This window comes from Amblyomma maculatum, chromosome 2, assembly GCF_055883805.1.
Source record: "Amblyomma maculatum isolate TAMU_Amacu chromosome 2, ASM5588380v1, whole genome shotgun sequence".
Classification (NCBI taxonomy): domain Eukaryota; kingdom Metazoa; phylum Arthropoda; class Arachnida; order Ixodida; family Ixodidae; genus Amblyomma; species Amblyomma maculatum.
The window spans coordinates 142,985,973-143,000,260 of NC_139345.1; the positions used below are offsets into that span (position 1 = coordinate 142,985,973).

At 47.0% G+C, this 14,288-nt stretch overlaps 1 protein-coding gene across 3 annotated transcripts in view; it reads right to left on the bottom strand.

Annotated features, from left to right (window-relative positions):
• Positions 1-592: 592 nt before the first annotated feature.
• Fbxl4 (F box and leucine-rich-repeat gene 4) overlaps positions 593-14,288 on the bottom strand; it is a 47,679-nt gene continuing 33,983 nt past the window's right edge. The window contains exons 11-15 of one of the 3 annotated variants that reach the window (XM_084595359.1): positions 10,916-11,008; positions 10,076-10,183; positions 9,347-9,427; positions 4,649-4,753; positions 593-1,015 (exon numbers count right to left, since the gene is read on the bottom strand). In XM_084595359.1, coding sequence (XP_084451485.1) covers positions 877-1,015; positions 4,649-4,753; positions 9,347-9,427; positions 10,076-10,183; positions 10,916-11,008 — 526 coding nt within the window. In that variant the 3' untranslated portion in view covers positions 593-876. Of the gene's footprint in view, positions 1,016-4,075; positions 4,587-4,648; positions 4,754-9,346; positions 9,428-10,075; positions 10,184-10,915; positions 11,009-14,288 lie in introns of those variants that run through there. The other 2 variants (XM_084595357.1, XM_084595358.1) reach the window with 2 other exon arrangements.

A 14,288-nucleotide genomic window follows, 5' to 3' on the forward strand; every position in this document is an offset into this window, starting at 1 on the left:
CTTTTTGCATGCATGTTAAACGAGAAGGGATGAAGACCAAAATATGGGATTCATCAGCACCTTCCGAAAGCAACTGCGGCTTCTTGGACTGAAAAACATAAAACCTTATGATGTTTATGGCACCCATTTTTTTGTACTAAGCAAATGTTTCTATTAAGTGGGCTCGTAAACGATAGAGCTTTGTATGATGGCATGTACTTCAGTGGCTTCCCAGGTATTTAAAAGAAATTACAGCAGATTTTGCTAAACTGGCGAAATCCAAAGTGATATGTGCAATTAGCACTCTTCATTTCAAGATGAGGGTGTCGAGGTTACGCTTTGGGCAAAGATCAGTGCAATCTATCGCTGGGAACCTTTGTGGTAGTGCAACTTTGGGACAGCTTAAAGTACCAAGGACAATGTGACAGCGGCATGTTTGGATCCATTGTGCACAGATAGAAGGTAATGAAGATGGCGTGCAATGCAAGAGGCGAGAGAGTGGTAGTTAACTATGAGGGGTGATTGGTTACAGCAAAAGCATAGTACCCTCGTGCAGTGGCTAGCGAAGCTGATCTGTTTGTGCTGCTGCGGGTTCAAAACCCAGGCTCGGCACAATTTGGCCACGTTTTATTTCTTTCTGCGGGTCGCTAAGGTCAAAGGTCAAATTGGCTTCAGACATTGGGTTTTAGTGAGAACGTGGGTAGTACATTAAAAAATGTTGCATGTATACTTTCAAAGATTGAGGTGCAGAGGAAACAAAAGACAGCAAGGTCTTATCGACTTTACAACAGTGGCTACAAAAAGTAAAAAGCCTTTACACACCTTTAATAATTTAAAGTACACAAGACCCTGTGGCAGTTTTCTATACAGTGGCACATGCTTGATACCTATGACATGTCATCTGAAGGCATCTGAAAGACTCCTCTTGATCTGAACCTTGGGGTAGAGCCTCTTCCACTCTTGCACCAGCTCCAAGCTGATTTTGAAGCAGAAGGACACATCGAGAATCTTCAGCTGCTTGCACTCACTCAGCACACTGCAACCACATGAAAAAGTATGTTTGTCAAATGCAGGTAAGCAGGTCTTCTAATAGTATAGTGCATCTAAAAGACACTAGCCTAAGCAGTGATAACCAAAAGTGGGTCACTGCAAGAATCCCCACTGTACTTGTTTGTGGAATGCAGATAAGCATGTGTCTTCTAATAGTATAGGGCACCTAAAAGACACTAGTGTAAGCAGTGATAACCAAAAGTGGGTCACTGCAAAAATCTCTACTGTACTTGTATGCAGGGGGATTACTAACAATGCTAGGCTTGTCCTTGCACTTGTCTGACCCGTCTAAAGTTCACTGACATGCACTGCATTAAGGTGGGATCAACTGGTAACATAGCAATGCTCAATCCGCCTTTTTCACAAAATGTGGCGCCCTCTGGTAATGGTTGAAAACGTCCTTGAAAGATGCAGCCGCCAGCGAAATGGCAGTATGCATGCAGGAAGGCGAAAATTTAAGAGAGGCCGTGACGTCACTTTTTTAAAGCCGGCCGCAGCGCCGCGACCAGACGCCGCAATCTCTTTCCTCCTCCTTTACCCTCCGCATTTTCTATCTCCGCGACGCTCACGTACCTCGGGCCCTTAGCAAAGCTGTTGCTAGTGGCCCGAGTTAATGGCCAGACTTGGCTAACCCTAAATTTTGACGTCACTTCCGCCACACTTTCTCCAATGCATTGGGAATGGCAAGGGCCTCTCCTAAGTTGTTTTCTTCCTCCACGACAGTATGTGTTTGCGACAGCCACCGCCATCTATCACATATGCCTGTCATGAATATTAACTACACATGGCCTCCGAGATCAGCTACAGCTGCACCGATTGCGGAGGCCAAGAACTTCGCAAGCGCAGGTGGAGTTGGTGGTTTGTTTTCAACAAGGGTCACGAAGCAAGAAACCATTTAAGAGGTGAAACTCCAGTCAGCGCGAGCGAGCGCGGGCGACCAGGTCACAATTGTAGGGCCAACGGCATGAAGCATGACGCGGCCGTATGCAGTGGCGGCATGATGCTACAGTGTACTAGAGTTCACTATAATGATGCGGTACGACGCAGAAGCCGCAGCGACAAAAAAAAAAAACCTGGACTAGTTGACAACCGAAACGGTGGTAATTTCTTTCTACGCCGATAGGCGCCGCCAGCATGATAGTGGCGCCGCGGGCTTGTGACCTTTTCTGGTCACCGCAAACAGCGTAGTTTCCACTCCTAAAGGTTTCTTGCTCCGTGACCATGGTAGAGGCGCGCATGCGCAGAGCAGCTTTGTGAAAAAGGATTGCCAGCAGGAACGAAGATGGCCACGGCGGCTGCTACAACAGCGCAAAGGTCGCCAAAAAAGTGAGTTGGGGAAGATGGAAAGCATTGCACTTTTCAGCAAGAGATGGCTCTTTGCTTGATGGGCCTGGTGCGCTGCAGCTTTGGCCGAACATGTGGCGCCGTCTGGGAGGCGCCGCTGTAAAAGGCGGCTGTCTGGATCCGCAACCGTGGGTAGCGCCGACGCTGTGTTCCGATTTCTTTTTGGTTCCCCGTGAGAATAAAAACAATAAACGCCGACTGAAACAAGGGCCTGTACTTACTTAGTCATTTCGAATCTCATATTGCACCCATTGCTTTTCGTTTCGGCTGCGCATTTCCCACTTTTCTTTTTTTCTTTTTGTACAGTACTTGACGCTAGGTTTCTTTCAAGCATGCACGAGCGATCGCTTGTTTGTATCGAGCGCGCAACACGCGAAAAACACACACACAAAAAAAACGGGTCTTTTTTTTTACTTGTGGACCAAACTCGAGCTTTAAAAGTTGTAATAACTACTAAAAGTTGTTGTAACCAGCGCTGGCAGGTCTTCGGACACAGCCTGTGTTGTAGAGAGCGCGGAGCCTTCCTGCCCAATGAGAGCTTTTTTTTTTTTTTTTTTTTTTTTTTTTTTTTTTTTTCTCCTCTAACGACTTCCTAATGATAGTTTCCAGCTGTTCTCTGTGCTCGCTTTTGGGAAGCCTAGCCTGATGTAAAAGACGTAGAAGCACGACATGAAGAGCGAAGCACATTGCAGGAGTGCGCGCTTGCTGCCTTGACACACGTTCATGGCTCCCCGCAAAGAGAAAACGTCCTTTTAAACTAACAGCTCGATCTGCTGTTGTGTTTATGGGTGTCATAATAGTTATAAAAAAAAACCGTCGGGGGGCAATCGAAAATCAAGTTTTTTTTTTTGCGGTTTTCTTGGAAATCATACGAGAGCGATGTGTCGCATCGTTAACGGTGGCAGCCGGCCTTGCAGATGCAATGGCATCCGTGATATTGCGTGGGTTTGCCAACAACTACATACAAAAAAAAAAAAATGAATTACATATGTGGTGAAGAGACGCCGAAAGGGCCGAATAAAACTTACCTCCAAGCTGACGTCGTAGAAGGCGGTTTTCATTTCGTTAGCGCATTTTCTGAAGATATCCAAGGGCCCTTCTGCACTGTGAAGTTCCCCGCGCACTCCACGCACGTGCTGGCTTCGTACAGTTTCTGATCGCGCACCAAGCAGTTATTCTTAAATCAAGTCTCAACATTCCCGATCACGCGAAATCCCCCGAACAGCACGCGAGCTTGCTCAGCTATGGCTGTTTTTCCGCGCACTGAACCGTCACCACTTATTTCGACGCATCGAGTAGAAAATAAAAACTACGGTAGAACTGCCGAGCGCCGAAAAAGCACGTGCACGCAAGGCCCGAAGCCTTAGGGTACATCTCCATATACAGCCTGCTCGTCCCGTCCTGGGGAAGACGTGAATTTTTTTTAAGAGCCTTTCTATTGACCAACGGAGCCCTGCTCTCGGCTGTCGCTTCTGGGGGGTCTAGCATGCCGTTTCCACATACACTGCCACCGAGGGGAAAAGCCAGGGCTGCGCATTGCACACTGGCTTAGTTTTTATTTTATTTATGTCTTTACTTTCAAAGTGCCATATTGTTCGGGTTCCGAATTCCTACTTCAACGGAAAAAAAAAAAAAAAAAAAAAGAAACCGTAGAGCCGCCAGCAGAAGCGCTCCCGCGCCGACGATGCGCTGCGCCCAAAGCGCCGGCGGCCTTCTCCCAGACGGCATGAATGGGTAGCGGCTTTCTTCGCTTTGTTTTTGGTTTATTTTTCAACACGCACACATGGTACATGTGTCTGTTATGTACGCGTGTGACACGAGGCAGGAAATGACCGACAAAAGTTTTCTTCTCACAAGGTTTCTGCCGAGAAGAGTAGACTTCGCGTTCGCTCCACCGCCTCTCTTCGACGAGCAGACATACCATATGGGTGCGCCGGCGGGAGGTGGCGCTACTTGTTCCGGAGCAGTGGCGCCTCCATACCAGCGCACTAGGCCCATAGGCTTGACTTTAGTCTCGCATTGCCATGGATAATGGACCAAAAGCGAGATGATGTGATAAATGAAATGGATGACCAGATGCCACCAGCACTGATTAACTCTTGAGGTACAAACAATGCTACAGCTAATTTTGTTTTGCCTGAACTAGTAATGATGCAGTCATTGCACAGCAGAATGATCACCGATAAGGAACTCCTCTCACTGGCTGCTTACACCTAGTGAAGACACAAAAAAAAAATGTTTAAGTAAGAAGCAGTGAAGGGGGCAAGTCACTTACTGTTCGACTCCAGAGGAGCTTGCTTCAGCAGATCCCAGGATATCGAGGTGTTCAAGCTCATGGCAATGAGCTGCAATCGCAAGAAGGTCCGAATCGCAGAGCACGCTGAAAGCAGAAAACGTCGGTTCCAGATGTTTATTATTCACCAAGCCTGGCACCTTAACAGGCCACAGCCTTTGCTCTGCCTTAACAATACAGACAGTTTGAGTACAGCTTCAGTGCTCAGCAGTAACTTCTGGTAGGGGGGGTCACCACCTTTATTTATTTATTTACTTCATTCCTGCCGCATATATTTTTACCCCCACCCCCCCCAATGTGACTACCAAAAATAACTACCGCTTCTCCTCCACCCTTAGCACCACCCTTTCTCCCTTTAGAAATTCAGACACAACCAGTTTCAATTCCTCGAAAAACCCCTGGTACTCAACAGCAGTGTTCAGTGCTCACAACATCAGCTATATGTTGTATACAGGCTAATGATGTCGTTGCAGCTCTTCAGCACTGCACAATAAAGACCTATAATTTTTATAAGTTTTGAACTGTTTCAAACATGAGATTTAAGCTGCAGCAAACCTTCAAAGCACACTCAGCCTATGTTGGCACTGCTACATATCCCTGCACCAATAGTTATGCAATGAAATATGATATATAGTGGACTGTCGCATCTGGTTTACTTCAACTGAAATTTCATCATCATCATCACCAGCCTAACTGCATCTGCTGCAAGGCAAAGGCATCTTGCATTTTTAGAGTGCAGCTGCTCTTTGGCAGCCCGTTCCCCCCCCCCCTCCTCCCCTTTCCTCCTTAACGGTGACCGCGCGTGTTCTCCGATTGCTGCGCGCGCTCCTGCCACCACCGTTCGCCGCTGTGTGTACTTTGTATTTTGTGTATTTCTCGGACCATAAAACTTCCTTCATGACAGTCAAAAACTGTTAGTGGAGTGTTTCATGAAGGAATGTGTGTGAAAAATTAAAAAATGTTGTTTGTAATTGTGCATAGATGTCTTTGTCTCAATCTATCGAACAGGTGAAACAGCTGATGAGCTGCGCTCAAATTTCACATTAGGAAGTAACGTAATTGTCGCCAAATTTTGTTGCGGAAGCAACACTATGCTAGTCGCTGAGCCATTTTGCGCAGCCTCTGATGAGCCAAGCTGCGCATGCACGAGGAGCGAATGACATCACACGGAGCACAGCTGGAGAGCCACCTCGGAACCGCCGTCGAATTCGCTGCGCGGGTTACTCAGAGGTGCTGTCACCGTGCCAGCTGTGCGTGCACCAGGAGAGAGTGACGTAACACAATGCACAGTTGGCGCGCTGGGGCCACCGTTGACTCCACCGCGGCGCGGTGAATCAGAGGTGTCGCCGCGTTCGTCCCAGATGTTGCTTCCGCAATTCTACTCAGGATGGCCACTGGTTGAACCACAGCAAATGTTTTTCCTACTGTACTGAATATATTCATTTGATTGATTGACACCTCTCCAATTAATCCTGTCTTGCACTAGCTGCCGTTATCTTATGCTTGCAAACTTTACCTCTTCTGCCAACCTGGCTCTCTGCCAGCCCCATATGTGCTTGCCCTCTCTTGGAATTTACTCTGTAACCTTGTTACACAACCCCTGCTGTGGCAGTTGCAGCATCACACCAGCAAAACAGCCGAGCAGAGGATGCTGCAACCAGCAAGCGCTCTGTGTGTATGCTTGCAATCTCGTCTGTTTTGCTACTGCAAGCCATAGAGTCTCTTCATCTTACCTAGAGGGAAAGCTATGCCAACATCTATGGGAGTTTGCATGGAGCTTCCCGACAACCAGTTTAGCCATCATGGGCGCCCAAAGCACCATGGGGGGGGAAATTACTGAGTGCAGAACTACAACATTTGTCGAAAAATGAAATGCAAAGATAAATGTCCCAACATTCAATATTGTGACTACAAATTGCAAAAAACGAGCGAAACAGCATGTGTAAAATTTGTCCAAACTAAGCAATGGCTCTCTCTCCTATTGGCTAAGAATTGAAATCAATATTTAGCATCTAAGAGGCCCACTTTAAAGAGACAAAAATGTTCTGAAAAATATATGGTCGCTCAATTACTTTAGGAAGTTTTTTAGTGGCATTTCGGAAAACAAAACCCTTTTATTGGCGTTGTCTACTTTTGCATCTTCGCTACTATGGCTTTTGCACTCTGCGTTTGCACTTAGAGATGGTGATGATCATGACGAGAAAGCTTAGTAACGCCACTCTGTGTTCCCAAAAAATTCTACTGTCCTGCACCAAGTAGCACACTGGCCCATTGATGCTTAGTGCCCATGGTGTCTGAAGTGCAGCACCCCCAGCTTTCCCTCTAAGTAAGAAACTCTATGCTGCAAGCAGAAATGAATGTTGAACAACCGTGGAGGTGGCGCTGCTATGGTCTTGCAAAAATAAAAAGCTCGAGAGCTGTGCAATGAGCCGTAGCGGAAGTCCACGTGTGCTATAGTGTGAAAGAGCGTCCAGACAACTCGGATATGCAGCATCTCGTGTCCTGTATTCCAACCCAAGTGTCAGCGAATTAACTTGCATAAGCGTGACTGCACATCTATTAATCTACAGCCTGTGTGTAATTTGGGCACTGCGTACGAGCAAGCACCACAAAACATCAAAACAACTCAAAGTGTACCATTGAAAAATGCAGCGGCCCAGTTAGGAAAAATAAGGATCATAATAAGAAAAGATGTCTCATTCAATGCTAGATGACAGCGATCTGTTGCTCTCTCTAACTAGTACAGTCGAACCCCTTTATAGTAAAGTCACTGGGACCAACAAAAATCTTTACTATATCAGTTGCTGGTGATGACATGGTCCTGAAGATGCTGTCTGGTAGTTGAATGGCCACTTACTGAGCATGTCTTGTTGCTATCGTCTCTTCATGCAATTTTTTTCAGTTACAAAAATTTTTTACATCTAGTGGAAGTACCTTTTAAGCATGAGGATGTGGCTACAAATACAACCAAGTTTGATTTCATGTGAAAATGAAAGCCTTGCGTGAACATGGTGTCATTTTTTGCTATTTCTGTCTTTTAAAAGACATCATCATCATCAGCCTGATTATACCCACTGCAGGGCGAAGGCCTCTCCCATATTTCTCCACTTAACCCGGTTCTGTGCTAGCTGCATCCACTTGACCCCTGCGAACTTCTTAATCTCATCCGCCCACCTAACTTTCTGCCGCCCCCTGCTACACTTTCCTTCCCTTGGAATCCAGTTTGTTACCCTCAGCGACCATCGGTTATCCTCTCTTCGCACTACATGTCCTGCCCATGTCCATTTCTTAGTCTTAATTTCCACTAGAATGTCGGTAACTTGAGTTATTTCTCTGACCCACTCTGCACGCTTTCTATCTCTTAATGTTACCCCTGCCATTTTTCGTTCTATAGCCCTCTGGGTTGTCCTCAACTTAAGTAGGACTCTCTTGGTTAGCCTCCACGTTTCAGCACCATAGGTGAGTACAGGCAAGATGCAACTGTTATATACTTTCCTCTTGAGCGATACCGGTAAGCTGCTAGTCATAATCTGCGAGTGCTTGCCAAATGCGCTCCATCCCAATCTTATTCTTCTTGTTTAAAAGACAATAAATGATAAATGCGCGTAGCAGTCCAGTGTTGCAAGACTGCACACGCTGCACCTCCACTTCTTGCCACCGCTGTCTCATGCTTTGTGCTGCACAGTGCTGGGAATGCTTGCCCGTTTCTTCCCCTCAACTATTTCTTGGTGCACTTTTACTCTCCTTTACTTTCTGAAGGACCGCACCGCATCCTTTCCATGTTTATAGACAGCCCCCCCCCCCCCCCCCCCCTCCCCTTTTTTTTTCTACGCGCTGCGTGCTATTCCTCACGGCTCCAAGGCCTTCGTAAAGTAGGCTTCTCCTGAATGTTGCTAAGCCTGGTGGTAAAGCCACTTAAAAGGACACTCTGTGTTATTTTTGTTTTGAAATACAAAAAAAAAATATTTTCCTCGCGATTCCAGGTAGTGCGCGGGCGGCGATGTCATATCGTGGGAGTCGTCGTCACGGCCAGGTGCACTTTACTATAACCGACCTTTACCAAAAATATCTTTACTATAAAGGGGGAGAATGTACAGTTGTCTATGGAAGATGAACTGGGACTTCAGTTTCACTTTACCATATCGAAGTTTACTATAGCGGGGTTCTACTAGTAAATTATACATCAGTAAATGGCAGGCGCAGTAGCTGTCTCACTTCTCGGTGGACACTTGAACAGCAGTGATAGAATGGAGGAGGGAGCGAAAAAAAGATGAAAGACAGCCTGTAGTGCAATTTAGACTACCTTCATTAACATTCATGTTCATTAACATGCGCTGGGATCACAAAGCACATGGGTGTCACCTGTTTGACCTCCATCGAAATGTGGCTACCTCGGCCCCAATTTTATCACATGCCCTCATGTTAAGCCACCAAATAGTGCTCGAGACAAATAAGAGAGAGATGAGATAGAAATTTAGTGGCGATGCTCAGTATAATACAGCTGTTCATCTCCACACAGCGCGATATGACTCCAAGTAACAAAATAGGATGCTCCCCCCCCCCCCCCAAAAAAAAAATGGCACCACTGCTTAGCACATAAATTCCATGCTGCGTATCAGAAAAGCACTGCACACAAGCTTGACGACACTGTAACAGTCTAAAAGTTGTAGGACCAATTACCGGACAGCAGTCAGCAGCAGTCTTTTCACATTTGGGCAGCCCTTTGCAAGCTCATGGATGCATCCAGACTCGATGCTAGTGCTGCAGTGAAATGGAGAGAGAGAGAGAAAAGCAGGTGTATACAAAGTAGACTTTTTGCCTACTTTGCAGATAAGAGGAGGATAGACACAAAGATGCAAGGTATATGCACATTATATATATAGCATGAAGGTCGAAACTGTGATCTGTTCAACCAGCATTATTTGGATGAACGAACAAAAAAAAAAGATATCATATGCACAAACGTTAAGAGCACTCCACAAAGAAGAATTTATACTGCACATTTACAAAAAAGTCCATGAAAATAATTTGCAAGGCAAAAAAAAAAAAAATATCCTCGCAGATATTAAGAACACAGTCAAATGGAATAGTGAAAATGCGGTTTTCAACTCTACACGAGGATGCATCCAGGAATGAAAATATTTAAATTTTCACGGCTGTTTTTTGCATTCCTGTAAACCTTTGGTAGAAATACAGCGGGCTGTAAAGAGTAGAAAGCACCAGTACCTGCAACATTACAACACTCAGGAACAAGTGCAAAGCTGTTCCAGTTCTGTGATGTTTAAGGTTGTGGTTCTGTTAGTTATGGTAATGAACACTGAAGACAGGAGAAACAATGCTGCTGAGCTGAATACCGGTGATGGCACTTTTTCAGTAAGCATGCCACTAAGTGCAGACTGAAGAACTCACCACCAGCCCAGGTCTAGGCTCACTATGTATGGACAAGATCGGGCAAACAGGTTTACACCGACAGCAGATAGTGTTCTCGCACGGTACAAATCCAAGCTCCTCAGGTTCCTGCAAAGAATTCACATTTTGTTCACTTGGCATTAGCACTATACCGATGAGCAGTGGACATTTGCTGTAAACATGGCAGAAGGAAATAACAAAGGAGAGGCCGTGACATGACTGTTCGTGAATCCTCCTCACACCTGGATATATGGTTGCACTGTTTACGTGAAACAATTCCCAGTCTCCCATCCCTCTCCTTTGCCTGTAGCAGCAATGGCTCATTGCGAGTGCATAGTCTATAACATGCTGTTTCTTAGAAACAATGACGCTACTGCTTTTGCCCTGTGAAAAAAGTTAACAAATTAATTTCCGATTTTTGCCATGCTTTTTGCAATACACCTGGGATCAAAAATATCCTGTTTTTGCCTTCCTCCACGGCTGCAAGTATTTCCAGTACAACACCACCTTCCAACATTGGTTTGGTTGGTTTAAAGTTGGTTGGTTTGGTTGGTTTAAAGTCCCAAAATGACTCGGGCTATGAGAGGCGTCGTAGTGGAAGGTTCAGAAAGTTTTGACAGCCTAGGGTTCTTTAACGTGCACTGACACCACACAGCACATACAAAAGCTTTGTTTTTCGCCTGCATCTGAAAGCGGCTGCCGAGGCTGAGATTTGATCCCGCATCCTCGGGCGCAGAAGTCGAGTGCCCTGACCGCTGCACCACCGCGGTGGGGCTTTCCAATATTTATGTAGAACTTAGAAACACAAAGCAGTGCACGTAGTAGTAACACAGTACTGACCCCAGATGTAGGCCAATCTCTAAAGCGATGTCATCATAATTGTTCACGACCGGACAGCTGCCCAGGCAAAGGTGCTCTAGCTTGGTGCAACTTCTGCAATGTAGAAAAGGACAGTTGTCATCACACGCATCAACTCTTTATTCAAAGGGTGCAAATTATGAAATAAGGCAAGAATGACAATATATTTTTTTTCCACAAATGAAAAATAAAAAATATCCGCGCAGCATCAAAACCTATAGGTGCAATGTTGGAAGCCAGGAGGTGCAGTTTTCTTCTCAGCCCAGTGGCTGATGAAAGAAAACTACAGGCATTGGTCAGAAGTGCTTGTCAACATTACCACTAGCATACAGAAGTTGCATTCATGATTGCAGCCCCGCTCAGCATGGGCATTCTGTGGCCTTGATATTACTCTCGACAATGTTTGCTCCAGCACAGAGGCGGCCCTCACACTGCTCTGAAAACGCACCAGCCTACTGCTGGATTCGGCTAAATAGCAATTCCCCATACGCACCCACAACTGCATACTGTTACGAAATAGAACGAGACACTTAGGACATAGACGCAGTCAGAGGCAGAAACAGTCACTCCCATACCACCGGCTTCACTGTCCTCCTCTTCACGCTCTCGCCGCCCCGTGTTTAACATCTTACCATCGCGCAGGGGAGAGGGGGGGGGGGGGGGAGGAGGCAGAGGGACATGAAACGAACTGAATGTGTCTGACCACACGCAGACACACCAAAACACAGACTACACAGGGAATGGAAGATAACACACAAGGCCACACCAACACATCAATCGGAAATGTTCAGAAAATCACAGTCAATGTCTAAGTCCGGGGAAAGCACAGAGTCCAGTCCGTGGAGAGTGGCCAGTAGGCACAGCAGTATCAAGTAATACCGTCCCACGGCAACGGCCGCTCACTGAACTGCAGCGGAGCGTAATTGCGCACAAGGTGCCATTTCTCGTTGGCGTCCACCTTGCCCAGCGGGATGCCATACTCCTTGAGGCGCCGCGCCGCCCGCTCGAACTACGGGGACATGCGGCGGCAGTGGCCGCACCATGAGGCGTAGAAGTAGACCAGCATGATCTTGGCGGTGGTGGCGGTGAGCTTAAAATTCACGGCGGTCAGCTCGAGCGATGCTTCCGCTGGTGGCGCAAACAGCAGGTCCGTCTTATCCTCCAGCTCCTCCAGGCACGTCTTCTGCGCAGCCAGCTGGTTCTCCAGCTTGGCCTTTTTCAACTCGTGCTTTGCGGTGCCAGGTCATCCAGCTCCAGCTGCAACTGCTTGCGCGACCGCTCAAACTCCTCGAAAGTGTCGTTGCGCTCCAGCTCCCGCGTCAGGGCCAGAATGCGGGTATCCTTCTCGCGCCACTCCTGCTCTGCCATGTCCCGCTCGGCGGCTAGCTGCCTTGACACGGTCTTCTCCTCTGCCAGCAGCTGGTCAAACTTGCGCTGCTTGTTCTCCAGCTCCAAAACCTTGGCCCTCTGCTTCTGAAGCTCGATGGTGACGTCCTCGACCTCAGCCTGAAGCTTGCACTTGGACTTGCTCTGCTTGTCGTTGAGGGTCTGCAGCTCCCGGATCTGCCGCTGCTGGGCCTTCATGTCTTTCTGGAGCAGCTTGCGGGCTTCCTCCACCTGCACGGCCACCTCGCCCTCCTCGTCCGCCTTCTTCTTGAGCTCGGTCACCTGCTGCATAAGGATAGCAACCTGCTTCTCCAGGTTGTACTTCGCCTCCCCCTCTTCCTCTACCTGCAACTGGAGAGCTGTGCGCTTGCTCTCCAGCTGGCGAAGACGCGTGCTCAGTACCAGATTCTGCATGGTCTCTTCGTGCAGCAGCTCCTGGACTTCAGCGTTACGTGCCTTAAAGGCCTGTGCCCTCTTGAGAGCCTGAGAGACACGCGGCTTGAGCTCCTCAAATGCCCCGTTGGCCTGGTCGAGATCACTCTGCAGCGTCTGGCAGCGCACGGCAGCATCGCTGCGTGTCCGCTCCAGGTTTGGCCAGCTTTCTCCGTAAGTGGGCGTCTTGACTGGAGCCCCGCTTTCCCTACTTGCCGGTCGCTTCGATGACGAGACTCAAAGCAGCGGGGATCGAATCAGGGTGCCAGAGACGTACCTGGCGCTGGACCTTGGGATCCCCAATCGCGTCAAGAAAGGCCTCGGTGCCGATCAATGAAATGGCGTTCTGAGGCCCCCGGCAGAGACTGCAATGCCAACAGCTCAATATCTGCGGCGAGGTCCTCCTGGCTTTCCCCGGGACCCTGCCAGAGAGTACACAGGAGCTGGTATTGGAGCCTGGGTAGCAGAGACTGACCGCTAGTCTCGTATGGCGCTTGGCGCTGGGCGGGAGTGTGCACCATCCCACCGCTGCCGCCAAAATGTTACGGGGTAGAAGTACACTTAGGACATAGACGCAGGAAAAAGGCAGAAACAGTCACTCGCACACCACCGGCTTCATCATCCTCCTCTTCACACTCTCGCTTCCACGCACCAGCGACGCACCTCCTCGTCTTTCATGCAATGAACGAAGAATTTGAATTTTGCGAATAACAAACACAATTTAGTACAGAGATAAAAATACAGGATGACAATAACGACTGCGCATCAACTTGAAAATGCAATGTCCATCTTTTTGAGGCCAAGAATAATGGCAAATCTCTTTGACAATCATTGCAGTGAACAAAAATACATTTACGTAGCCAGTCCTATCTATAGCCAGCGTTTGCCTCTACACAGTAAAAAAGGAGATTTCATATTAAACACCGACCCTTACTACTAGACATGAATTACACTTTCATGCATTACGCGACCAGAAAAATAAGAAGCTAGTTCGACTAGAACAAGCCTAAATGGCATAGCGCAGCAAATACAATGTAATTAGGCAGAATAAGAAAAGTACTACAACATTGTTTAGCAAAAATTGAAAGCCACCAGGGCTTTTAGAAGTAAATTAATGCTAACGTTCTGGTGACTGTGAATAACAATAATAATAATAAATTTATTATGACAGCCAAAAAAAAAAAGAATTATTATAATAGTATGCCCTGTGCTAGTTTCTTAACACACCTTAGTCAGTTGAATAGAGCATTTATAATGTGCATTTTTAACGAGAACAATCACGGTACTCAGTACTGTCTAAATTAAGCAGCCATGGCCATGCTTTGATCGGATGCGATGGAAACACTAATTTGCTTCTTATTTCAGAGTCATGTAATATGTAACAAAATACTCCTCCCAGAAGTGCTATTGGCAAGGTTAACATTCAGTTAAATGGTGAAATGGTATAACTAACAGCATTGACTGCATACTCAAACTGAGACTACCTGCTCAACAAACCAGCTTGCCTGACTTTGACAAAGGTCCAAAACAAATAATG